This window comes from Bombus bifarius, unplaced genomic scaffold, assembly GCF_011952205.1.
Source record: "Bombus bifarius isolate JDL3187 unplaced genomic scaffold, Bbif_JDL3187 scf7180000007974, whole genome shotgun sequence".
NCBI classification, from domain to species: domain Eukaryota; kingdom Metazoa; phylum Arthropoda; class Insecta; order Hymenoptera; family Apidae; genus Bombus; species Bombus bifarius.
In genome coordinates, this window is record NW_022884360.1 from 3,113,070 (window position 1) to 3,140,000 (window position 26,931).

The window sequence follows — 26,931 nt, forward strand, 5'->3', positions numbered from 1 at the left end:
AAATTAATTAACAGGTATCACGTTAGTGGTTTTATTTACTGAACAGAATTTGCAAATGTTTATTTATCTCTTTCGATGTTTAAATGGAATATAGGAACAAAGTTCAGGATCTAATTAGGATGATATACGATTGCAAAAGAAACAGTGAAAAAATGAAACTAATTTATATATCTTTCTTCGTCGCACAGTATACCCTAATCTTGTTAGGATTGCACGATCACACATTTCTCCTCTTACCTAACCTATGCGCGTTTCTCCCACCAAGAGCGCTGGAGACGAGGTGTGCTGATAATGCAGCCGTTCACCACGAGAGGTCCTTATTCTCAGTGTACATTTTTTGACAGGATTTCGCTTGACGATATCTCTACTAATCTCTCCTTCAGAATCACAGAAATAAAACTAATTTCAGTTAATTCCTCGCTGTATTCCTTTTTTAATTTTACCACCTATCTATTGATCATTATTAGGATTATTAAGGTCGTTGAATTTGTGTCTTCACAATATATAAACATATTGGAAAATATAGGGTACAATTTAAAAAAATATTGATGACCTTGAAATCCTGCAACGAAATGATCATGATCGTTGTATAGTGCGAAAATAATCGCTAATTATGAACATGTCACCAAGAGGAAAGATAATTTTAGAATTGTGTATGAAAATTAATAGTTTCCCGTCGCGCCTTTATTCAAATTGTTCCTAGATTAGTCGATCGGATGATACATGGAATCATTTATTTTGTTTAAAATACGTTTTGAATTATTGCATAAAACGAAGAGGTTAGTGTTAGTGACACCGAGTGTGGCAATGTTTTGACTAATAGCAGTGCAGTTACGCGTAGATCAGCCTTGTCAAAAATGATCAAGAAAAATGAGATTTTGTTTGTGTTTGCATCACTTTTAATAATTTTTTGCGAGCAAACGTCTTCAGAATGTAAACAATTAACGAGTTGCTCGTGCATGTTTCCAAACTGGCAAGGGTACAGTTTGATGCCGCTGGTTAATTCAAGGTCGGTGGATCGAATATCCTAACCTCTTCATATTTTGCTCGTTAACTTTTATCCGAAAAGAAATTTTTTCTTTTAGGTCTATAAATAGTACCGAACAGAATTGCGCTTTTTTCTTCCATCCTTGTACAAATAAACGACTGTCGAACGATCAAATGAGCGAATGTTACAAAGGAGATGGGGCTTCTGTAAGGAAATGTTTAATGAATATGCTATGGAATTTTCTCGTTTGCTCTAATTCTATTATCGATGTCATTCAACAAACAACGATTCACGATAGTATTTGAATATTTTTAGAAAGCTTTTATGAACATATTGTACAAAACATTGTGAAAATTCATTGGTACTGTAATATGTAATGACACACTACTACTATCATGATTCCAGTTGTGCGCCACATGCAACAACAATACTTTTGTGCTGGGTAAAGCAGAGGAAACAAAGATAATTATAGAGAGTGACGAATCGAAACCTCCTGTTTTCATGTTTCATCATGAGAACTATACAACAACAATAGCCCTGTCATGTTGTAGTTCATGTGAAACACACTTGTACGTGGAATCTCTCAATAAAACTCCTAATGAATATGTAAGTTTCAAATTTTTTAAAAGGAATAGACAGGTGTTTCTCCTAATTCTCTTAAACTCTTGCGTTTTTGTTTCAGCATCTACTCTTAACGTCTACTTATGCTTGTAAAACATTGATGCACTCTAAGGGCCTTTCCATTGGTTCTACATTACTTATTTATCTCTTTGTGATTTCTGGAATATACTTTATTGGTGGAGCACTAACTTTGAAGTTCTTGAGGGGTGCAACAGGTTGGGAAATGATGCCCAATCATAGCTTCTGGCAAAGCCTTCCTTCACTCGTTAAAGTAAGTTAATTAAGACACAATTTAGGTTTTTCTCCATTTGTTTACCCTTGCAAACAATTTAATATTATATTTACAGGATGGAATCACCTTCACTTTTAACTGTTGTCGTCTAGATAGCTACGAAAGAATATAAATTTACATTTTCTACGATTATATTTTAGTATGTTTCAAATGCAATGAAAATTCATAGATTATTGGAGAAAGTATTTAGTTGGCTTAGTTAGCAAACGGACGCGTAAATAATGTTTTAGTTTACTGGTGTAGAATTGTCAATGACTGTATTTTCTAAGGTATATACATTTCTCATGCCTTCTTGGCCCATGTGTATGTGGATGTATCATATTTATTCCATGAGAAATAATGCGCGCGGAGATTGTTGTAAATGCTGGTAATTTTGTGATACATGTAATATTTTATTAACGAGTACTAGCAATATAAAAATATAAATACTTGTGCGTATACATATAACGTATACACATACACACATGCACGTACGCACGCATACATATATATATTTTTGTATATTTTTAGTTTTCAATACATGTGTACGTATTTAAGATTTATAAAGATTTTTAATTACATGTGATCATAGTACAGGTGTATTCACCAGAAACACAACTTATGTGTTTCTTTTTCCTACATTTTCGATTGGAGCAATAAATAATACGTATGCGAACAGAATCGAACATTGTATTACCCTTATATCTGCATAGATATAATTAATCTATATTGATATAACAAAAATGTAACTCGATTTGCGTGAAACTGAGTCATACCGAGTTTTAAAATACTGCGCTTTTCTCTTAATTGAACAACATGGGCTTCAGAAGGATTCGATGCTGTCAACACGTACGGAAACTTCTTGATCGGTTTGAATCACCATCCAGCTTCCGCTGGCGTTCAAGTTGCAAACGTTGATGCCTTTTGTAGAGAAAGCGTTCACAATTTTCGCCAGATCTTGGACGTTGTTAGTTTGATACAAGGAGACGTAGTTCCCTAGAGCGATTCCATTGCCGAATTGTGCATCATTCAGCGAGAGCAACAGTGGTTCATTGTTACGGACCGTTCCTGGATAAAATTGAGAGAGAAATAGACCAAAACGATCGAAATAAATATACTGAGAACGTCAAGAATGATAATACATTGATAAAAAGTGTTTTATTCTCATCTTACCTTTGATCTGATGACCTTCAGCTTCAACAACGATTGCTTCCCCATCAGTCGATTCTTTGTGGTTTCCTTTAACATCAATGCCTATGTCCTCAGCTAATATAGGCGCACTTATCAAGTTCAAACCGTTTTTCGTTTGCCCTGATAAAATTCCAACGAGAACGGCTGTGTGGACGAATACTTTTTCTCGCATGCTGACATTACCAACTGTTTGGCTATGTACAATTACATTCAGTTTCCCTTTCAAGAACCGACCGATCAATTGACCCAACTTTTTCGATAGTTCGATCCACGATGCGTTCTCGTCTGACATGGCAGCGTGCAACATTGGTGCATTTACGATTCCGGTAACTGCATATTCTGTCGATTTACCAGACAATGCTAGAAATTGCTGGGCTATCTCTTCGGCCACTCGCTGCTGAGCTTCCTCGGTACTTGCTCCTGTAAGTCAACATTGAGTTACAACGAAGTTACTGGTAAAGATAAAAGATAACAGTTATTTGAAAAATATCATTGAAAAAGGTTATTACCTAAATGAGGAGTAGCGATGACCTTGGGATGTGCGATTAATTCAAGAGTGACAGGGTTTTTCGGTGGTTCTTCAATAAAGACGTCCAAAGCTGCTCCAGCGCAGTGATCCGACTTCAATGCATTCAGTAATGCTTCTTCGTCCACGATACCACCGCGAGCCACGTTTATAATACGTATTCCCTTTTTACACTTTGCCAAGGTCGTAGCGTTAATCAGATCTGAAACAAGGTGTATCTATTTGTAAATTAGTTAATAGAAAGCGAATAAGTTATTTCTTCCAAATATTTCGTTCCGATACTGTAATGAAAATAACTGAGAAAAATTTCAAAGTACTTCTTGTCTGAGGAATAAGCGGCGTATGTACGGTGATGTAATCAGCTATGGGCCATATCTCATCTAAAGTGAGCTTCTCCACACCAATCTGGTTTGCGATTTCGCACGTGAGTAAAGGATCAAAGGCGATCACACGCATGCCATACGCTTGCATTCTCCGAGTCACTTCGCGACCGATTCGACCCATTCCGAGCACCGCAAGTGTCTTTCCAGATAACTCGAAACCGGAATACAATTTTCTGTCCCATCGTCCTTCTTTCAACGACTGAACCGCCTGAGGAACGTTACGTGCCAGACTAGAGATTAACGCGCACGTCAACTCGCAAGCGCTGATGCTGTTTCCACCGGGTGTACTGAAAAAAATGCATAATTGCTTAGCATTTTATTTAATACATCGTTGACCGAGCGGTTTATAATATTTATTTGGAATATTTAATATTTCCAGACAAATTAGCCTTTGATGCAACATAATGTGCCACCTGAAATTTTATTGCACGAATTTGCCAAAATCATGTTCAACAATGTAAATCCTATATATGTTTACCACTTTGCATTTGTACAGGTTTGGCTATCTGCATCTTCAAAGTTGCTGAAAACAGTTTTTTTTCATATTTCAACGAACGTAATAATCAGGTGGCAAAAACTTTCGAATGAAAGAGATAATATCGTAGATGTAAAGAATATCTATGAAATGAAACGTTTTTCAATCGTTAATTATTCTTGTAAAATTAAATCTACGAAGTTGAGAGTTGGTGAAAATCTAGCTTACGTCATTCTTAAAAAATGTGCCAAATTTCGTCGTTAAATATTTATTAGTTTTTGCAAAGTGTTATTTACAGTGTTAAGTAATATTTACTATTCCTCATACATGTTGCCATATTTACTACTCCCCATCACGTTGCTCGACCTTAGGTTTCGAGATATTCGCAAAAAAATACCCCAATCTTAACACGCTACGTTTCATCCGATAGATATTTCCAATATCTGCAAGCCTTGTTCGAAGCTTTCTGTTTTTGTTCCTCAACATGATTTTAACAAATTCGAGCAATAAAATTTCAGGTATGTACCATCTTTAGCACAACGTGACGCCCCCTTGTGGCTAATTTGTCTGGGTTATTATGCAAAAACTAACGTCCGTGGTTGAAATAATTGTTCTCGTCGTTCAATTATCGTGAGAGTTAACGAAGTTACAGTAACAGAAGAGTAACAGAGAGTAAGCGGACATACTTTAACACGATGACTCCCTTTCTCGTGGCAGCTTGAAGATCGATGTTATCGACGCCAGTGCCAGCCCGGCCGACCACGCGGAGCTTTGGACAACTAGCGAACACATCGTTGACCACCTTTGTCTCCGATCGCACGATCAATCCTTCGTGATTCTGTTTCATACGTATAATTATGTGAATAGTACGTTACTTGCAGCGACTGGCGAAAATATTAGTATACATTTAGACATTTTTTTATGTATTATATTATTATATAAAACATTTTGAAATTTCATTAGCACTGTAACGAGACACGGCTACCTTAACTGTTGGTCTAACCTGGAACGGATCTGAAAATGTATACAATAGAAGTTACAAGTCGTAAATACCGTCAAAATACTTGCATGGTTAATTGTTGTCACTACATCAACAAGCCACAATATATAGCGAGACCATCTTTAGCGTTTACGATTGTCAATCGTTCGCTAAGTGTATGTTTGCAATAAACGTTTTGTAATTTCTAATAAGCACGATAAAAGCATCGGCAAATCAAATGAAACTTACGATACGTCGATGAGAGGAGCTTTCTAGGGAAACCATTTCGACAAAATTTTAGTCCTATCATTAGGATAGTTATTGACCTAAACATGATTTCTTTTACTGTATGGCGTTACTTATCTGTAAATATCTGGCAATTTTTCAAGACCTTGCGTCTGAACATTTTTTCTTCAAGTTATTAAATTACGACACTTACGTTTTTACAGTAGAAACTGCCTATCATGTTTATTAACCGATAATTTTTTCAGATTTTTCGAAATGCTACGTTATACATAAAAAAAAAGAATTACCCGGGCATGTAACAGTGACCTATGTACAGATTTATATAACTGATATAACGTGCACATCGTCTGAGTATTATCATCGCATGCAATTCTAAGTAGCTTTATTTTTATTAAACGAGTGAATTTTAAACTGTTCTACCTTTTACTAATCGCTGTCGATCGCAGTATTTGCTCAACTATTAGCTCAACGGTGAAGATTTAGCTGAGTATCGTGTATACCTCATAACGTGTGCGTAGCGTGTATGTAGCATGCGACGAATAACGAATTATCGTAACGATATGCCAGCAACACTCGATAGGTAGCGCGACTGCCGTTTGCACATTCGCATCAAAGTGTTCTTTTTATTCTCGTGCAGCCATGTATTATTATCTTGTTTTTTCAAGTAACGCGAGTTTATATTGCTTTCTGAATTCATTATTTCTGCCAAGTGTAGCACTGCCTGAAATATTTGGTAGGACCCGGTAAGAATAAATCGTTATTTCAAGAAAAGTAACAATATAGTACAATTTCAAGCGAGATGCCGACATATTCACAGCAAAATCTACAACTTCCATACAGAGTACATATCAAACTCAATTGGCTGCTCGGGAATAAAAGGGCATTTTACATGCTTATATATCGTTGCGATAACCTATTGTTTATCGCACGTTAGATACATGGCACGCATTATAAAATCAGACAGCGATAAAGATTAGCAAAAAGTATATTCACTCGTTTAATAAAAATAGAACTATTTAGAATTGCATATAATACTCATACGATATGCACGTTACATTAATTATATAAATATATGAATAAATATATGTATATGTCGGAGATGAAAGGACGCCGGAGCCGTCCCCCTGGAACTTCGGGAAAATCCGTAAAATTGCAATTAAAGTTTACAGTCGTAATTAAACAATTTGCCGTCATCCTGCCCAATTGTACTTGTTTCCGATTTGTGATAATAAACTTGGGCTCAAGGCGACCACCAGTCGCCGAACGTAGCCGCGATCAACGGGACGGGCGTTCCGTCCAACAAAGGCGCGGAGTTACAGTATGACCCTCATTAAAAGAAACACCCATAGAGGTCCCTTCGGACAATGAATACCAGATGTGGAGGCACGTACACAGCACAAGCCCAGCCAGCTTGGAGACCCGCTATAAAACCTGGGTTTTCGGCAATTAAGATTTTTGCAAACGGACAGGCAGCTTTTGTCGCAAATCGACCAATCGACAGCGACGCCGATCGGAGGAACTGGCGTACCTAGATACACTACCAGAGGTCGTCTCGGTGGTGACGTTGGGACGAACATTCATTCCTTCGGGAGATCTCATCGACGAAGGGACCAACACCGCTTGATCCGCGAGTAGTACACGTTCGAGTCAGCGTCAGTCTATCTCTCCTCCCGTTGACCGCGGATTCGTTACCGGACCTAAGACCAACGTCGCTCACATCGCAAGTGCCCCATCACCGCTGTTGATTGTCGAGTCAGTAGTGTCCCTACTCGTAGCATTAGGCCGCGTCTTCGTTATCACACAACGATGACCAACTCCAAGGGAGGTCTATCGAACGCCCACAACCCTGTTCCTGACTCTTCTCCGACATATATATATAAATATGTATAAATATATATATAAATAAATATATGTGGAGAGCTAAAAGCTACTATTTCGAAAAATCTGAGAAAATTAATAAACACGACAGACTGTACCTGTCTTCTACTGTAAAAACGTAAATGTCATCATTTAATAATTTCGATAAGAAAATTGGCATTTTCAAACTTTTCCTAATTTCCCAAGAATTGGTGTTATGCGTATTCAGCTATGCTGTTATAATCACGACAGTCGTGTCTCGTTATAGCGCTAACGAGATCTCAAAAAATTTCCCATAATGCACACGATATATCGATGAAAAAAAAATTGTGTGACAAGCGTTCGAATATTCTCGCGAACCACTGTAAATGCGCTCTTCACGCTCGTCCTGATAATGATAAGCAGTGGCGGATTCAGGTGCCTTTCGCAAGTATGTTTTTCAAGCTTCCTCTACGAGATCTAAATTTGCTTGTAATTTATATTTTAATATCTTTGATACCATAACTTAAATAATCTAATTCGCGTTATGTAATTAAATTAATTAAATTAATTAGCAAGTTGTCGAGAATGTGGCATTTTTATATTTTGTTGCTCTTGGGGATTCGCCATTGATAATGGCCTGTCGGGAGCTATCGCGGAAATTGCATGTCTACGGGCGCACAATAGGAGAGAGGACTCGGCCGACACAGATAAGTACAACGACCCATGTAGCTAAACCGGTATTCACGTTTGTCGACCAAACTGGATCTAGCCGGTTACACCGACTTCGATGTACGCGGCAATTGATCGAGATCAAAGAAAAGAAAGAGGGACGCGAGAACGGGAATAAAGCGGTTTACACACGCTGAAATACGTCTGCGATAGTTCGATAACATCGACGTTTCATGAAACCGCGTAAAGTGGAACTCACAATCAGTGCAGTGAAACGAAACTTTACAAACACTACTTACGGCTTCATTAACTTAGATAAAACAATAACTTCACTTTTCTTTTATTTGGGGATTAAATTCAATCATAATTAGCGATTAACACAATTTTTTTCCATTGCATATACTGCTATGGAGTTTTTGAAAAAGTAGTCACAAGCTTTCTGTACGAAAAAACCAATTACTTGGGAAAATCGTTCTTCTGGAAAAGCGATGGATATATCTGGGTTATATCAACTCTCGGCGATTAAATTCAGTTATTTGAACGTGAACTCGGATTTTACGTACTCTAGCTGTGAATATGAATGTTTGTTTCCCGGGCGAGTTCGGATAAATGAAGTTCCATCGTAGTTTGTAATCTGATACCTATATTCCAATACTATTGCTATTATCAATAATGTAAGCTATTATTAAACTCTGTTGAACTATTATTAAATTTCGCATAAATGTATGAACATTCGCAATCTACCAATAAACATATTATGATGCTCAATCCTTAAGACTGAAAATTCGGCATTAATGTCACGTTTTACGCCTATTTGAAACTTCTTTACATCAGTATGGGACCTTGCTCGCTGATTAAGATGGAAGATTCTCTTGCTATTACTAGATGATTCAATTTCGTTAGTCGTGTTGCATATTATACCCTTGTTTAGATACAACCGGGGCACGGCAACCATATCTCTCTTTGATGACAAATTACACGTATAAACAATCGTGTTTGTAATATCGGTTATCGGTTAGAGTGTAGTCGTTGACACCTTCGGAAGAGAATTACCCTGTGTAAATCTATCGACGAATAAGGAATGCATAAGCTGCATCTAATTGTGACGAGAATTTTACACGTTACTACTTCCACCAGATTAATTGTACGTGAACTATGATATGATTAATCTCTGTTTCCATTCTACTACCTTTCAAATGTATGCCTTATGTGAGAAGAATCCATCAAAAGTTCGACACAGTAATAGTGGACAAATATTTTTGGTAATTATCTAACCCACCTTTCCGATTTCAAGAATTTTTCAATATGTTGTAGAAATGAACATTTTGAACAACTCTATTCTTCACATGAAACCGACCCTTGGCCTTAGTTCCCGAGATATTTACGAAAAACTGCCCGTATCAATATAATATATTTTGCCTATAATTAATTGTACACCCGTTACAACACGACACGGTGGGCGGATAAAATAGCACCTAACTCAAATCTAACAAAAAATGTGCTAATAATGTGTCTATATGTGACACGGTAACAAACATAGCTGACACGTTTGCCGCTTCGCTCAATTTCCGTTTATATAAGCTACAAACAAAACACAAGGATCAGGTTTGGATTAAGCGTCATTTTATCCGGTCGTTTATTTATTAATAACTCGGAAACTAAGATCGAGCGGCGGTTTCATGTGTAGAAAACAGTTGTTGTATTCAATAATCATCGAACTCGGTGAGGTGGCTGAGATATTGATATTTACCATATTTCTTCCATTTTGTGTACGTTGAAAAATGATGACATACTAGACAGAACATTTTAATTAGGAAAAGCAGAATCAATACCAGTTTACGCATCTTGTTACAACCTGAGTCAGGAGAAATCTCTATGCATGCGTCGCCATATTACAACGTGCGCAGTCGACTGTGTACGCAGCATAGGGGGAAAGTGCAGCTAAGCCTAATCGTCGCTAAATCGAAATGGCGTAAACCGGTTTCTCCATTCGAAGCAAGATAGAAATGTACATTACCGTGTACTTGCATTTGCGAAAAAGCAATAATATAATCGAAGGTGGATGAAAATTGGTTCTGCGAACAGTTGCCTTATAACAGTGCTAAGAAAATTGTTAATGCCTCATATAACGCACGTAATACATTCACAAAACGGGGTTACGAGTGTTTGACTGTATTCGTAACCTTATGTCGAAAATATCAACTTTTTGATCGAATTGCACCAGATGCTAAATATTTATACGCATTAGTGTACGTAGAAAGTAAGTATATAGATCGATTGTGACAATTTCATCGCGTCTATGTACAGAAAACAAGAGAAAGAAAGTTTCGATTAATGAAAGATTGTGTATACCTGAAGCTCTTTTATTAGTTCCTCCTTTGATAGCTTGTATTTAGTGGTGACCGGAATACCGTGGCGAACAAGCAGTTCGCTGCAACACGCATCCACAGGATCGCTTATGAGAACGCTTCCGAGTGTGCTGAACATGTTATCCTTGAAGAAACAAACAGAACCCCTGAGTGTATTTCTGCCATGTAGATTTCCATTAGATATAGCTAACCTACGTTCGTGTTCTCCACGATTTCAATAGCTTGTGTTCGATATACAGAGTGATTGCATAATAATAGTACAATAGTGCTCGTTTAGCTCGTCAACGTGTTCACTGTCACGGTAGTCGTCGATGACCTATGTTTCTTCTTTACTAAATTTTTTATACACTTATGGACTAGAAAATTTTCAACAATGTGAATCACCTAGATAGCATTGCCAGACAAAAGTGCGTAAATTTATTTTATTTTAATTAATATACGCTTTTACATTCAAATTGTTCACGAACTACGAAATGCCCGTAAAATTCCACTTGTTACTGAATGCGATGGATTTGATTCCCGTGAAATGAGAATTAACCAACAGTTATTACTTACGTACTCTTTAAAACAGAAAAACTTTTTTAAGTTTGGACGGAACAACTTGAGATTTTTTAACAAGTTAGAAAAATTAGTTTATTCGACGACGTATAAAAATAGTAAAAGTCACTATTTAGAACTTTTTTATCTGAGCCTGTAATGAAAATTCAAATAATACGTTTTCTAGACTTACCTCGGTCATATACAGTTTTATATAGAAATCGATTGATGCAGAAACAAGCGACAGGTATCAAAAAATGTATCAAGACTCATTATAATTTATTATAGGCCGAAAGTCAGTTTCAACCATTTGTAGATCATAGCAACGTTAACGGTTTTCGATAATTACATAAATCTACACAAACAAATATAATTACATAAATCTACAAAACATATTATTTAAATCCTCATTACAGGCTCAAAGAAAAAGGTTGTGAACAGTGACAGTTGTTTTTTTGCACGTTGTCTAGTAAATTAATTTTTCTAACGCCTCAAAAAGACTCAAGACTTTGATCCAATTTAAAGAAAGTTATCTTGTTTTAAAAAGTTATGAGAGTGACTACATGTAAACGTCCGCCTTGAAAGTATAGATAGAAAATTTTGCATTCACGGAAACTATGAATATAGAACGGATTAGCAGAGGTAAATATTAAAGGTCGCTACATATTATACGGCACGGAACGTCACGTGACGCCAACATAACTTATAAGTCGGTGGCATTCATAGTATAAACGAGGTATTAGAAGACGTGTTTTAATATCTTATCATGCCGATACCGGCGCCGTTTTGTAAGTAACGTGCTTACACTGGTTCCTACCATACAATATAAACATCCGTATTTGAAAATGTGTTTCTGAATCGAATGGTTCCATAAACGTACCGTCTTTCAACAGATGATATAACAGTAGCTATAAAATATATTCACACATAGTTTTATTTATTGTAGCATTTACATACTAATTAACTAAACTGAAGTATATTAAATGTCATGTCATTTAATACTATTTTCGTATGAATACAAAAGTTATATACTATGAAAACAATAAAAAATCGTGCTATTGGAGAATAAGTTTATGTGCCAATATCTTCGTATTATTTAGTAGTATTACATTTTTATATGATTACAAAAATTTGGTACTAGGAACATGAAGTATAGAATCTGACAAAAAAATATGTACAAATAATGCATTCAACGTTGATTTGATTGACAGATACATACCTTGTAGAACGCCTTTCAGTGTCTTCGAATGTGCGTGAAGATTCGTTGAAAATGTAAACTGTCCGCCTGACGATTCAACTGTAAACTGCCTGTTCCTTGGTGATTTATCTTCTTATAGGGGTCTCCCCACTCCCCAATCGCTCGAAACTCGAGCGTCTACCGTCGCTCTTACTCGTTATTTACCGGATTATTGCTCTGCATCAAAAAGCAAATACTGTGTCGGAAAAATCGCGAAACTATTTTGTGTTCTATCTATTTGTTGTTGGATTATTTATTTTAATTCTTTGTGATTCACGAGTGAATTTTGGATTATGTTTGGCTCACCAAAGGAATGAGTAACTTATTTTGAAGATTATTGTGTACGTTCGTAAAAGGTATTATACAAATTTATTGAGATTTTTTGGCAATTACATTATTTTTATATTTTTATAAACATAACCTAGGAAATAGAATCACAAAAAATACTTGCATAAAAAGTAATAGAAATAACAGGAAATATTTCGCATTTTTGTGAACATAACCTAAAAAATAGAATCTTAAATACGTGAAAATATACAAAATGCATATGATATAGAAAAATATAGATAAATATGAAGCGAAAGTAGTAATATAGTTGTAATATACAATAGTAAAACAAATCTCTATTTACGGTTTTCTATAAACGTACAAATTACTTAAACTACAATATTTAGCGTACAAATCACAAATCTACTTAAAGTTCTCCAAAAATACATAAACACTCGCAATCTAGTGATCAGAAAATGCGATGGGGACAGAAAATTCTATTGTTTATCTCTTTTAATATCGTTCTGAGAATGAAAGAAGAATATTTTTGCGTACAGGCGCATGATACACGACGACGGTTACTGCAAAATATATTTTCCATTTCGGGGTCATCTAATGCTACGTGATGCAACGCCTGCTGGGGGTCTGATTTTGCAATAATTATTACGCTGCTATCGCCAACTCTGGATCCGTTCGAACTCTCGTTTATTTCTTCTTGATATGTTCGTCTCCTTCGACAGATAAATCGAGCATATTGCAGCCCCGGAGCATCCACGCGGTGCAGCGTCCTGTTTACAACTTTGCCGAACTTTGATCACGAAAGAATTTAAAAGCTTGTAGACACCTATTGTGAACAGACACACGTTGGTTCACGAAGATGGTCGAACACTCGCAGGTTACACGAACACAACCAACCTTCGCCAATACAGAAAAAGTTTATGTGCCAGGAGACTAAAGTGACAATTTGTAATCAGGAAACTGCATTTAAACTTTTCTGCATTTATAGGACATTTGCAGGCGAAAAATCGTGCAGAATACACGTGATATGAAAGAATATATAAAATATTCAAAATATATATATACATAGCTTTCTATAATACTTGACAGGTAAAACAAATTTTTACCGAGATTCTACGCTTTTAATTATATGCCCGAAAATATGAATTTATGATCTAGTAAATAATTTTTCTTAAGATTATTTATTAATCTCACGATCATCGATGGATGAGAACAAAGCTGAAAGGTATCTTTATTGAAAGAGGATCGCCCATTACCCGATAAAACGTTAAAGCTGTACGGAGAAGTCGATGGACCGGAGTTAACCGGTTACTTGGCTGCGAACTCGAGACCCCGACGAGATAACGCGGAAAACAAAACAGCGTAGGAAAGAAAAAATGCAGATAACGCTCACATGATTCGACAGAAACAGGGAAAGAGACGAGAGCGGAACGATGATAATTTAAACGAGAAAGAAATCGTTTAATGAAACTCCATATGATACATATATTTAATTACTTCCAAAAGTGTTCGGACAATAACAAAATGTGACTACAGTTATTTATGAAAGTATTCACTTACAGATTTACTTTATGAATATATTATATGTGTTGCGCGAAACATTTTGGAACGTCATTAGTACTGTTATGAGGCCGACTATCACGATAAATGATAGTAAAGTTTGAAACCAATCTGAAAATATATGTAGAAATTACAAGACATTTAGTGCAAGTATTACACAGAGATTGTAAAAGTATTTAGACAATTAATTATTCATTACGTTAATAATCCTCGACATTCATGAAATAATATTAAAATCAGAGTATTAATAAAAATATACTTATCATATTTTGCTTCTGATATTCATTCGTTGATTTTATTTTTTAGTTTGTTTCATTTCTATTACCAACAGTCGATGTAACAAATCGAGGTTCTATTAACGAGCCTTATATTTCAATAAAATTTTCACCTCTTTTTTCCCCTATTCTCGTCGAATATGTATGATCTCGTGAAGATCCATATATCTGTCTGCTAAAACCACATGTGCCGATGCCAAATGTCAAATACGAGTTAGATTAATGCAAATTCCGTGTAATCGGAAAACTTGGCAACCGTGAATCTGCAGTATTGGTTCAGTATTCTAAAAATTGTCGATCAACTCTGCAAAGATATTACATTACGTCTGAATTCTCTTGCACAGTAGTTTACTAATTTACAAGCTGTAAACTATACATTTTTCTTTATGATTCGTTGCCTTCTGATCTTTTATCGATTTTCTGAAAAATAATATGAAAACTATGATGTATTTTTCCGTATGTTTGTATTCTCATGTGAAATCACGACGTTATTATCGTCCCTCGTATTAATAGTAAAAAGAGAGCGAAGGAAGTTGTTAATACAAACATCGTAATTGTCAATAACTAAAAAACAAAACTGAGAGCACAATTTTTTTTATTCTTGAGTTTTGTCTTATTTCGACGTCAAGAATCAAACCTTTAAATTATGTAAAATCAGTAGCCGAACACCCAGTATATATATACAACGAGAAAGAGCACGAATGTACCCGAATAGGATCGATTTCGTTTCGAACTAGCGAAAGAACAAAGTCATTCGACAGGGAGATCGTTTCAGTTGCGTCGGACTCTGCTTGAAAAACGATACTCTTAACAGCCTAATCTCGAAAGGTTTGGTGAATAAAGCGCGGCTGAAAGTTCCACCAATAAAACTAATTAGTAACTGGATTTTTCGTAAATGGTTTGGTCTGTACTCGGTGGAACTGCGACAGAGCTGTCTCGATCAGAACTAAGACAGACCAGTAAACTTCGCCGAAAATCATTTACGTTCCCTTCGTCGTTTTCTTGTCGCATTGCTGCTTCTCTTGCGGTACGTCCCATGACCAAAACGCTGCTCCGATTTCTTGCCTTTCCGCAGTTCAGAAGTTCTTTTATTCCTTTTTGAAAGTTTCGCGAGAGGAAAGCATATAGAAAAGGATTCAGACAAGAGTTTGTGTAGGAAATCAAAAAAGTGGATAAGGTTAGGAGGGTGCTGAAGTTCGATGATCGATCATAACTCGAGCTCCAGTGGCGCCAGGCGATCCGTGCTTGTTGCGGCAGATTGCATACGGCGAACATCATCACCACTGCGATTAGCATTCTAGAAAATTTCGTCAGTTTCAATTTAACCCGAGGCACTATGCTTGCGACGTAAAGCTCGAGGTGAAGTCTGCGTGACTCCTGATTCCTGAAGTTGCAGATATACGTATATGAATATACAGGGTGCTCGCTCACTATTTCTTATCGCTACCTGCGGCCGTGTAACAGACAATGTTTTGAACCGTTGTTTAAAGGTGTCGAATGTACTACGAACAATGAACAAAAAAAATCTTGGAAATACTTTATTTTCATAGCGAAAGCAAGGTAACTTGGGTAAGATAAATGGGACCATATTTTTATTAACTCGATACTAGGTTTATCGTTGTCGTTATGAAAACAAAGTCGTTCGTACTACACACGACGCCGTTAAAGTTCAGTTCAACAGATTTTTTGTTACATGGCCGCAAATGGCAGAAAAATAGTGAGTCGCGTTATTCAGGACATCGTGCATATATTTATTTATTTAATTTCGACCTCGCAGTCAAGAAATGAGACTTGATTTACAATTTCTCCTGAATTACCATACACACATATCTCTGTCGCACATTCTCATCCTTCCACATCCTTTTCCCACATTTTTCAATTCTGTCCACTCTACTCTATAACAATCAGATAATCAACGCTATGCATTTCTTCCTATCCTATCCGTTCTATCGCTGTTCGACTCTGTCAACTAATCCTTTTATTACACATATCTGTTCTTTGATATCCATTTTTCCTCTTCTCTATTTATCTTTTTCCCTCTTTACTCTGTCTACGTTTCTAAATCATTCCACACTATCGCAATATTTTTCAGTACTTACATTTATTCTTTCCACGCCTGTACATCTTCCCTATATTCCTTTCACGTATCTTGCACATTCCTCTTAATACGTACCTCTCTCCGCTAAGTATCGTGGCATATTCGTCTTCTAAACACGATGCTCAACTTGCGGGTAACTTATACACGAATATAGGACAGATTTCTGACGATCTTTTTTACCGACTTACCGTTCTTACAGATTTCAGTGTATTTGCGCGAACGCGTATGCATGTAGTAGTACTGGCGAAACACAGACGAAATCAGACTTATTTCTAAACAGAATGGAAGAGAATCAGACAGATAGAATCAGCCAAGTCTCCGAGACTCTACCTCGGCGATAGGGAGTCCACCCTCGACCGATATCATCGGGACATTGCAAGGACCAGAATTACCTCGGATTTTCAATTTAATTTCATTTTATCGCTGATCTCTAGACTGCGGGTTTTTATACGTTTATGGGAAATTTGAGAGCACAGAAATGTACGTGAAACGCGCATAGCATAACACGCAAAATAGAAATATTCAAAGAATCGGTATATCTTCAATATCGATTAGTTAAAACAATTCTTCGCCATCTTTTCTTTTGCTTTTATGAACGAGGGATACATTTCAAGCGCTATATCCATAAAGATACAAATGTGCATAAATATCCGCAGTCTACTACTAAAACATAGCTCGTACCTTATTACACCGCGTCTGGCGCGAAGCACATTCCTACCGGAACTGTGAACACGATGGAGGCTATCATTTTTGCTTTTAGTCGCCAAACCCGGTCCTCCGAGGGTAGTGCCGCTTCTCCATAACCCGACAGCGATTCTCGTGTAAAGGCAGCACATCAGAAGTAGCGGAAGTAAGTAAAGAAAGACGAGATTTACGGCGTCCAACAAAGTTTTGTTGTGCTTCTGGATATTGGCTATGCAAATGATGTCCACGTCGCCGGTGATTAAACGATTCTGCATGGTCTCAACATAAAAGAATCTCGGCAAAGCATAAATCGCGGCAACCATCCAAACTATTCCTATTACCAGCTGCAGTCGGCTTCTTGTCAGTACCGACCTGCACTTAATCGGGTAAACGATAGCCAAGTATCGTTCAATGCAAACCACCATTAGGATTAATACGCTGGCTGTGTAGGAAAGCGCGTGGACGAACATGTATACTTTGCAGAGAAAATCACCGAGTCGCCAACTGTTCATTAGGTAATTTGTCAACGTTTGATACACGCAAAAGATACCGACGCAGAAATCGGCTACTGCCAGGTTCGCCAAAAAGAAGTTGGTAATACTCCGTAATCGTCGTGAAAATGTTACCACAAAGATCACCATTGAGTTACCTGAAAGCAGAATTCAAAGGGATACGACCTTGAATTTATACATTGCATCGTTTCTTCCATACGAATGTTTCTCTTAATCCTATCGAAATCAAACGTTTCGCGAACCTTTTCTACGTTTATCGTTCGTCGCTTAACGCAATGCTTAACAAACTCAGTCGATAGCGTGAAGATATATTCCGGAAGAAATATTTTTCAGTATCAAATATTTTCTGCATAAATGTTCTTCGATATAGAATTCACGTTTAATATTAATCTTGCAAATTGAACACGTCTGTAAGACGCGTGTATTATAAGGAAGATTAAATTATAGGTACTGCGTTTTGAAGAATTTGTTACAGATCTATCTTATCGAAAGGTTACGTTCGAAGTTATCAGGTATCTCGTGATTCACCGATGAAGCATAGATTATAGTGTTTGAAGGTATTCTTTGGGACAATTGCCTGGACGACTACTTGAAAGAATAATTATGAAAAGGAATTTATTCTTTGAACCCTACTGCAAACTCATTAAAATTGATAAATTCCTTCTTAGATCAAAACGTTCCACAAATTTCTCGCGGAAATAAGTCACGAAACAATTAACGTTTTGTCTGGCTTCTTACCTTTATTTTCACATAATTTAACGTTTTATTCCTTTTTAAACGTACACACGTTAAAAAAATATACTTTTAAGTTCTAAAAGTTCGTACTTAATAATTTTGCAAACTAGATACATTTCAGAGGCGCGAATATAATGGATAAATTTTGGAAAAATTTGCTAATTCTTTTATATCAGGTTTTTTCAATGATAAAAGCGATTATCCTGCGTATATTTTTGAGTCGTTGTATAAATGTCTATAATACAAATAAGTACGAAAGCTTCAAATTTTATCAAAACTTTTATTGCTTTACACGATATTCCTGCTTCTCTTCTTGTGATAGGCCGATGGAAAGTTTCAAAGCATGCGATGCGGATACGGATCAAATTGGTTTTGACACTCAATTGGTAATTTGATCGATTTAGATCGAGACGATCACTTACCGATAAAGCAGAAAACGAAGACGATGGAATAGAGCGTAATAAAAATTACTCTGACATCGGTCCTGTCAAGAATGTACTCCTCGTTTAGAGATATATCGTGCAAGGAAGTTTCGTTGTCCATCAAGCTTTTTTTATCACGAATTTTACGAAAAACGGCGTCACGGTTGTCGATCATTCTGAAACGAGACCACAAGGAATATAAAATCATTACTCTGCAATATCGAAAGCGTAATTTGTTGAAGATACAAGTAAAAATAATACAACATAAAGTTTATCTTTATTAATCTTCTAATTCTCAATTCGTAGATGACTCGCGAGAGTTTAAGTCAAGTTACTTGTTACTGAATGAATAATTTTTCAACTCAGTTTCGCAACAGAAGGTTTATTTAAGGTAAAAGTACAGCGAGATGTTCGGTCAAAGTATTTCCCCTTGCTTTCTACGACTTTAAGCCATTTATCAAGCAACTGATGAATTCTATCACGAAGAAATGCTGCTTCTTTAGACAAGATGCAGTCGTTGAATTACCTTAGTACCTGATCGATCAGCTAGAAGTGGGTATCGGACAAGGCGCGTTGCATCGATCGAGACGAATAGCATTCCGAAGCAGCAACGTCTAGCGAAAAAGCTGGCTGCTACGGGACGTTCTAGTGAAGACTCGTGTCTTTTCTCTAGCAGAAGCACTTAACGCTGTCACGCAGCAATTCCACAAAATGTTCTTCTTTATCGATCCTCCGACGATTGGTTCTTGTCTAAGACACGATATTTTGCCGTGATGGAATTTATCATTCACCGAATTTACCGAATGTCCAGCTGGACAAATTGCAAAGTACAAATTCAATAAAAAAGAAAAAAAATGTATTACTTGGCTTAAAGTTGTAGAAAGCAACGGGTGATACTTTGATCGAATAACTTGCAGTATCTTTTTTCTTAAATAAACTTCAAGTTCCACTGAAACCTTTTGACTATTCGTTTGAACTATTTGTTTGAACTATTCGTTTGGACTATTCGTTCGTAATTTCATTTTCTCTAAATGAGATACTTTGAACGGAAACGCGGCTGGTATCGTGGTCAATGTATATTATTAAAATGTTTGTAATTGAAACGAAGTTTGATTAGTAGCGCGTGTTAAATACTCCGTATCCTATCGGATCGTGTAAACTTAATCGTGCGGAATCGCGGGATTCGTGTTAAGCGTTACACGCGATTTCTACGTGGCGAACGGAAAATGTCGGACAGAAAATCGATAAACAGACACGGGCACGTACTTTGTTGTTACATGTATAATGGAAATTAGTACGAATCGTGTATTAGGTCGAAATCGAAGGAAATAATCACTTCGCACAAGGAAATATTCGTAAACGTGCAATGTCTATCAACACGAAATATTTTTCGAAAGATATACGAGACGCGATATTTTCGCCGAGGAAATATCGAGAAACTCTAAAAAAGAAAGAAAACCCGACAAACAGAAAAATTTAAGCAAACCTGAAAGAAATAATAATGAAAATGACTGTTGCGTGTATTGTGGCAAAAAATATGACGAACCGCTTAAGCAAATATTGACTACGACGTATAACATGCAGCGAATGGGAACATGAAAGCTGCGCCGACTGGATTCGAAGAACGTGACGATTTCCAATTTTATTATTGTTAGCTTAGATCAGGGACAATATCGCGTGTATACAGTTTTATCGGAAAAAATCGGTGTTACGTCGCGTGAGATGGTCCACGCGACGTCCTTTATTGTCTGACCGTCAAGACTCAAGCACCATTATAGAGACTCTCAATAAACCTAAGGCCCCGGCCATGAACTGAATCTTACTAGCTTGCAGCAACCTTTAATCCTGCAAGTATTTTCGGTTTATAGCTGGTACTTGAAACAGTCCTTAGGTTTATTGCACGTTCTTACAAATTACGGAGAAAGCGGGTTATCTAACGGAAAAAGTGGATATTTAACGGAAAAATGTCCCACTGGACAAATTGTAAAATTTAAATAAATAAAAAAAAAATTTAACGGGAAAGCCAGTTTTTCCCATGAACAAGGTCACCCCCAAGCCACGTGTCGGTAGGAGGCTTCCTCCTCCAATCTCCATTTATTAACGTCGGCTTATAAACCAATGGGCATCGCGGATCGTAACCCTCACTTTTCTAACGAAAAGTGTGAACAACGAATCCACGTTCTTAGTTCAGAAGGCACACGAGCTTTCCTCCGTAATCACACAAGAACGAGCTCGACTTGTTCTCATAACGACAGAGCAGTAGTCACTTCATCCCTCTAGACTTGTGCTCTGGACTACAGAGCCCGTCAGTCACTTCATCTCTATACTTCATCTACGACATCAGGAGGGTCAACTCTACACCAGGAGACTTCTACATCTTTTACATCAAGAAAGATCAACTTCTTCTTATCCTATATTCAACTGTAAGGGGACCTTTTGCTCTACTACGAAAGAACATTCAGTATTTATCTTTGGCGGGGGTGTGGTTCGAGCTGGATGAAAAGAGAGTTTGCGTTTCGTCACGGGACTACCGGTGGACTCGTCATTAAGGCTATGCCTGGGAGTCCCTGCCTTAGACGTACAGGGAATCTCGCTAGGTGCGGTATTTATATCATGCGCCCGTATATTCGACCGCTAGCGAGATAGACTCGTTGTCGTCGTAGCCCTCTGGTGTTGACGGTTGGTACCCGCGTATCGCCCGGGAGGTGTTGCGCCGCGTTGATGCCTCGACCTGTCGGTGTCCTGTTGATACCGATCCGCCACATATCTATCAGATCTTCATACGTCAAAGTATCGTCTACGACATTTATATCATACGTAACGGTGTAACTCTTCAGTGTAATAAGTTGTTAGAAATATAAAATTTATAACTTGTTAATTGCAGTGTTATACCACATGAATCACCCCTATTATCCCACAAGAAATAAGGGGATCGATCTGTTCGTGGCGTCTCCCTGCGATTGATCGAAAATACACGGAGAAATCTCGTTTTATTACCAAGTTGAGTAGAAGTTGAGTGCTCTAACTGTTTTATTCCATTCTCTGATCTTCTGTTCATTATGAAAGCGTTTGACAAATACACTTTTTAATTCATCAAACGTAATTTATAAACAACCAATAAACAGTTTGAGAATTCATTGATTTGCTGTCAAATAATTTCCATGTGCACAGTGATTTCCATTATTTTAGACGAATACAAACTGTAAAGCTAAATTAACATGCACAATAGTTCTAACAACGTGGACCAATTATCAGCTTTCATATAAAATTAGCAGGTGTTTGTGAACGAAGGTGGATAAATCTAATTTCACTCGTTGGTCGGAGCAAATTTCGAAATGTACTTCACTCGCAACTCAAAAGTATATTTTCTTGCTTTTAGTTTAAAGCTTTTAGTTTAATCTTGCTTTTCGTTTTAAAATCGATCGATAATTGAGGTAATTCCGAGTTTTGTGAAAGCAGGAAAGCAAAAGTTTTCCACTTGCATTGTAACAAGTCAATTGGTTCTTAAGCGTTAAACTATGCAGCTAGAAAATTTGAATTGATTTCCATTATTTTGCATATCATTTCAAACTGGTTTATTTGGCTTCGAAATTTCTCAGTCACGGCCGTGCAAGCAGAAGAACGTGCTGTTGCATGAACGTGTTCTTCTTCTTCATTATTGGCAACGTTATTCGTGTGTTTATTGAAACAATGAAACTACGACCAGTCCAATATCGATTGTACACGATCATCTACAAAATCTTATGGGAATCTTTTACGAATATCGAATTTTATCGACGTACGCTGATTGATTGAATCACGCTGATTGTGCCTCGTTAAAGCCTAGTCCACACTGGCAGACAATTGTCGGGGAACAGTTCCGTAAAATGCCCGCGCACGAGCAAGTATTTCGTTTTTCATCGCAATGAAGAAGAAGAGCAGTGTCCATAGGCAGATGCAGAGAGAATCTTTTTTACCCCTGGTAGGTCTGCAAAACAACGATCTCGCTGTGCGATGGTGAGATTTATGACGCGGTACGTATTTGCTGTTTAGATGGAAAGTAAAGGCGAAAGTAGGAAATTTGAATTTGAAAGTAAGTAAAGTTGAAGACAGTGACGAAGTGACGCACCGGCCTCTTCATGGATGCGTCGTGAACAATCGTTGGGAAATCGAACAAAGGTTCACTTGTTTTTAAATGGGACTATACATTTTTTAACACTTTACCGACCGATAGCTTATTAATCAGTTTTTGTCGTCGACGCTTACCAACCGATAGCCTATTAATCGGCTTTTTGTCGCCGACAATCTTTCTCATTATTTGAGTAGTAATTTGTTATTTAGTACTAAGGTACCTTGCTCAGTTGCGTCAATCGCGTTGCTTTGTAAGCTCCCACGGTTTTATACCAATTTGAAAAACATACCGTTCGCGATGAACGAAAAGAATGGTATTGGAGAGTCTAAACCGAAACAGAGCCGGCGCCAGGGAGAATCTGCGCCTGGGCTGCCGGTCGGACGTGCGTATGTTGTTGAATTGCTAGCGGTCGGTAAAGTGTTAATACGATCTATCGTCACATTTCCTGCAAAATGTTATTAGCGTATTATTTAGGTTGATATTTATGTCGGTAAAGTATCGGTATACAAATTTTTGGAAAAATTCGAAAGATCGTAAAACACGAACAAAATCATTAAATTCTGGGCTTCTGTAAATATCAACAAGAAGAAAATCTCTTCGTCGTTATAACCTTAATTATTTATATTTACATGATATTCCACTCCGCAAGTGGGCGTCGTATGTGCTTATCGTTCAAAAGTCAGCATTTCAAAAGCTTGAAATCTCCTTCGTGCTTGAGTGGGAGGAACCGTTCCATCTCCAACAGATCCTCAACTCGTCCATACCGAGGAATACCAAGATACCCGATTAGTGTACAAACGACATTGTCTGCACATATCTTGGTGGTTATCGGCGGACAATATACGTAGATTATCTGTAAACAATGTCGTTTGTCTACTAGTTTCTAGCATAGCAATGTACTCGTGATCTCGGATCGGCCCAACACTGATCGACTTCTCCCATGCCCGAGTCTCTGATGCCCACATGTAATTAATATAATTGTTACGCCACGAGGCTTACCACAGGCTGTATTTTCTAATCGTCGCTCGCGGTCCTACAACGTCGCAGGCAAACCGTCTTATCTGCCCGCCGGATCATATACAATGTATCGACGAGAGCATAGTTGTTGCCAAGCAGCGAACTCTAGAAACGTCGATTTTTGACCGTTACGTTTTTCACACTAGAAGAGGCATACGTGATCATAGGCGCGAGCGGTGGCGTGACCCGAGCATAGTGGGGGTCGTCTTCCAAATGAGACAAAGGAATAATCGAAGGGCGTTCAGTTCCTTCTGACGAGTCAAACGTGACACTTCGACAAATCTGACGAGCAAACGAATTTATCTAGAGATATCGCAAAGTCGAGTCAAATTTCTGTAACATCTTCATCATATTATTATAAAATATATTGTTCTATGTTAACCTGTTAATACAGTGTTACATTCATTAAACCACCTCTGTTATCCTAACCGAAACAGGGGAACGACTACTTCGCGGCGTCGATTAACATAATCGTAGCGAGAATTTACGCCTCTCGCTGACGCGTTTTCCTAGCGACCGCGTCTCTCCGCGAACGGTCGTAACAATAATTATTACGTAATATACAGGGTGGTTGGTAACTGGTGGTACAAACGGAAAGGGGGTAATTCTACGCGAAAAAAGAAGTCGAAAATATAGAATAAAAATTAAAAAAAAAATTTTTTTTTTCATTTTTCCATCGAAACAACGATCTACAGTGAGATCCGTTATAACGAGACGTGATAAAGTGCACGCGTACCGAGCGAAAGTTCAAAGTCGATTTTCTCGAAAACAAAGCCTCGAACGAAAAATTGTTATTCTATATTTTCGACTTCTTTTTTCGCGTAGAATCGCCCCCTTTCCGCTCGTACCACCAGTTACCAACCACCCTGTATAATATAACACAATGGATAAAGAAGAAATCGACAGATACACAGAAAAATACAGGAAACGAATGGCAATGCATCCAACGCAAACCCATATAAAAAGAAGACTAAAAAGAAAACATCTCATAACGTTCGAAAAATTTACCAAATGTCCAGCTGAACAAATTGTAAAGTACAAATTAAATAAAAAAAAAAAAAAATGTAATTAGTGTCTCCAGCCATGACTTTGAACAATGTTGCTATCGTTGTTCATGGGGTATATGGTGTATTTCTTAATTTGCGCAAGAAGAAAGAGGAACTTGTCTGAGTAAAATAAAAGAATCAAGTAAAAGAAGCTTGTTAACGAAAAGACGATTAAACTAAGCTGTGTGTTGCATGCGTTTGCACGTTCTTCCAACATTCGTCCGACGGTGTGTACCAGGCACTTTTATCCGCTGTCTGTTTCTGCACTTGAATTTTCTCTGCGAATTTTCCACGAAACACAGATTTGGATTGTCTGCGGACGATTGTCTGTCAGTGTAGACGAGACTCACAGTGTTAATGGGATGTCAAAATGTTTCGTATAATACGAAGGATGCGGTCGAATAACATGTGCAAACGGGCATAAGTTAATGATGAGAAAATAAGAAGAGAATACGGAATAGAATGTACAGAATGAAATTTGTTCGTTGGATGCTTAGTTTCCGAGAAAACCGAGTGAAAAGATTTGTCAATTACACGTGAACTTGGGTAATTACCACTTAGGTATGAGCCAACAATCAGGAAACATTAATTCTACTTGTCAAAATAAATGAAAAATGTTTCTTTTTTTTATTTAATTTCTACTTTACAATTTGTCCAGCTGGACATTTGGTAAATTTTTCTATCTTTATTGCTAAATAACATATGAACGTCTACCTCCAAGGGGATACCATCGGTGAAGTAAAAAGTGTGGAACAACTTTGTTCCGTTTAAGACTCCACTTTCAAGAAAACAGAGTTTGTACGTTGTTCAATGGAGAATCAGCCTAATACACGTGTATGATAAATTTTCAGCTGATTCTCGCATATACAACAACCTCTCGCCGGTTATTTATTATAATCGATAAATATTCATGTTAGAAAATAAATGTGTGTACATATATATCGTGCGAGCGAGGAACGAAAGAGCATGTGTTCGATGAATGAGCGTGCAATAAAAGAAAATTATTCCTGTTTGAGATATACAAGAGAATAGAGCGCTGTTCGTTAATACTTCAAATTATTATGTTACATACGATATAGTTATTCTGTTCTATATAAATTTTGTAATTAATAAAACATCATATAGTATTACTTCAACGATTCAAATTCGACTTTCTGGAAAATCAAGCCCCGGCTGAAAAAATGTTACTCCGTATTTTCCTCTTATTTTTACGTAAAGTATCCTCTTAAAGCATAAGCCCGCCTGTACGCGTTATTCGGCCGCATTCTGTACAAATAAAAAATTGTTAAGAATGTCCGAATATCTCCGCGAGCCACTATATATACGTAAGTTTAATTAGACCAGCAATTTCGTTGGCAATCGTATCTACAAAATGCCACCTGCGTAGATAATACATATGTATATCGGTGTTTTTCTTTCTAACAATAAGATTGTCTTGCCAGCATGAATACACCTAAGCTCGTGCTTAATCCGCAAGTACATCGTTCAAGGGCCGATCTTTCCTTCCGCGTACATGTTAATCCGTTAGGTGTTTAACTTTATCAACGATAGCAGCCTGGAACAGCTATGGAAATATCTTTACACGATATCGTTCGGTCGATTCTAATAATATTCGAGTATTAATTCGAGTACACGTATAAACGGACGTATGAACGTTTTAATTACACGCGTTTAATATTCTCGTGATCCGAGATGCTGCTAATTTACAGAAGCTGCTAATTTGTTTAATTCGATATTTCACTGTTAATATTCGCTCATATCTGATCGTGTGTGCAACCTCAATTAAGATCAAAGATTTCGATCATTAATTACGAGCATATAACGTTTATCTTAGAATTTAGATATAGTTAAGATA

The 26,931-nt window shown here is 37.2% G+C and overlaps 4 protein-coding genes across 6 annotated transcripts in view; 2 read left to right on the forward strand and 2 right to left on the reverse strand.

Annotated features, from left to right (window-relative positions):
* The first annotated feature begins 544 nt into the window (after window positions 1-544).
* LOC117216874 lies at window positions 545-2,498 on the forward strand. The gene is made up of 5 exons (XM_033463999.1): window positions 545-1,009; window positions 1,086-1,194; window positions 1,394-1,594; window positions 1,671-1,880; window positions 1,957-2,498. Exons 1-5 carry the CDS (start codon window positions 858-860, stop codon window positions 2,011-2,013), a joined length of 729 nt encoding a protein of 242 aa, XP_033319890.1. The 5' UTR covers window positions 545-857; the 3' UTR covers window positions 2,014-2,498.
* Window positions 2,499-2,556: 58 nt separating this feature from the next.
* On the reverse strand, window positions 2,557-12,408 carry LOC117216872 (D-3-phosphoglycerate dehydrogenase). Of its 2 annotated transcripts, XM_033463995.1 has the most exons (7): window positions 12,314-12,408; window positions 10,541-10,681; window positions 5,142-5,293; window positions 3,915-4,267; window positions 3,581-3,799; window positions 3,054-3,491; window positions 2,557-2,948 (listed from the first exon to the last, which is right to left on the reverse strand). In XM_033463995.1, the coding sequence occupies exons 2-7, from the start codon at window positions 10,673-10,675 to the stop codon at window positions 2,704-2,706; spliced, it is 1,542 nt and encodes a 513-aa protein (XP_033319886.1). In that variant the 5' UTR covers window positions 10,676-10,681; window positions 12,314-12,408; the 3' UTR covers window positions 2,557-2,703. The 2 variants fall into 2 exon arrangements, with proteins under 2 accessions (XP_033319886.1, XP_033319887.1); XM_033463996.1 differs by lacking the exons at window positions 10,541-10,681; window positions 12,314-12,408 and adding an exon at window positions 5,684-5,849.
* A 1,801-nt stretch (window positions 12,409-14,209) lies between these two features.
* The window catches only part of LOC117216873 (trissin receptor), a 14,052-nt gene continuing 1,330 nt past the window's right edge, over window positions 14,210-26,931 (reverse strand). Inside the window, exons 2-5 of one of the 2 annotated variants that reach the window (XM_033463998.1) lie at window positions 18,903-19,089; window positions 17,231-17,882; window positions 15,313-15,748; window positions 14,210-15,238 (exon numbers count right to left, since the gene is read on the reverse strand). In XM_033463998.1, the coding sequence (XP_033319889.1) occupies window positions 15,325-15,748; window positions 17,231-17,882; window positions 18,903-19,077 (1,251 nt within the window). In that variant the 5' untranslated portion in view covers window positions 19,078-19,089 and the 3' untranslated portion in view covers window positions 14,210-15,238; window positions 15,313-15,324. The other variant, XM_033463997.1, reaches the window with a different exon arrangement.
* The window catches only part of LOC117216871 (sodium-independent sulfate anion transporter-like), a 17,242-nt gene continuing 7,621 nt past the window's right edge, over window positions 17,311-26,931 (forward strand). The window contains exon 1 of the mRNA XM_033463992.1: window positions 17,311-17,399. Within this exon, the coding sequence (XP_033319883.1) occupies window position 17,399 (1 nt within the window). The 5' untranslated portion in view covers window positions 17,311-17,398. The remainder of the gene's footprint in view (window positions 17,400-26,931) is intronic.

Coding starts and splice junctions, on each gene's coding strand:
- LOC117216872 (XM_033463995.1), bottom strand. CDS start 10,675: ATGTTCAGCACACTCGGAAGCGTTCTCATAAGCGATCCTGTGGATGCG. Junction 4,268..5,141: donor AAGGGAGTCATCGTGTTAAA/GTATGTCCGCTT, acceptor CATTTTTTTCAG/TACACCCGGTGGAAACAGCA. Junction 3,492..3,580: donor CATCGCTACTCCTCATTTAG/GTAATAACCTTT, acceptor GTTGACTTACAG/GAGCAAGTACCGAGGAAGCT.
- LOC117216874 (XM_033463999.1), top strand. CDS start 858: ATGATCAAGAAAAATGAGATTTTGTTTGTGTTTGCATCACTTTTAATA. Junction 1,195..1,393: donor ACAAAGGAGATGGGGCTTCT/GTAAGGAAATGT, acceptor TCATGATTCCAG/TTGTGCGCCACATGCAACAA. Junction 1,595..1,670: donor ATAAAACTCCTAATGAATAT/GTAAGTTTCAAA, acceptor TTTTTGTTTCAG/CATCTACTCTTAACGTCTAC.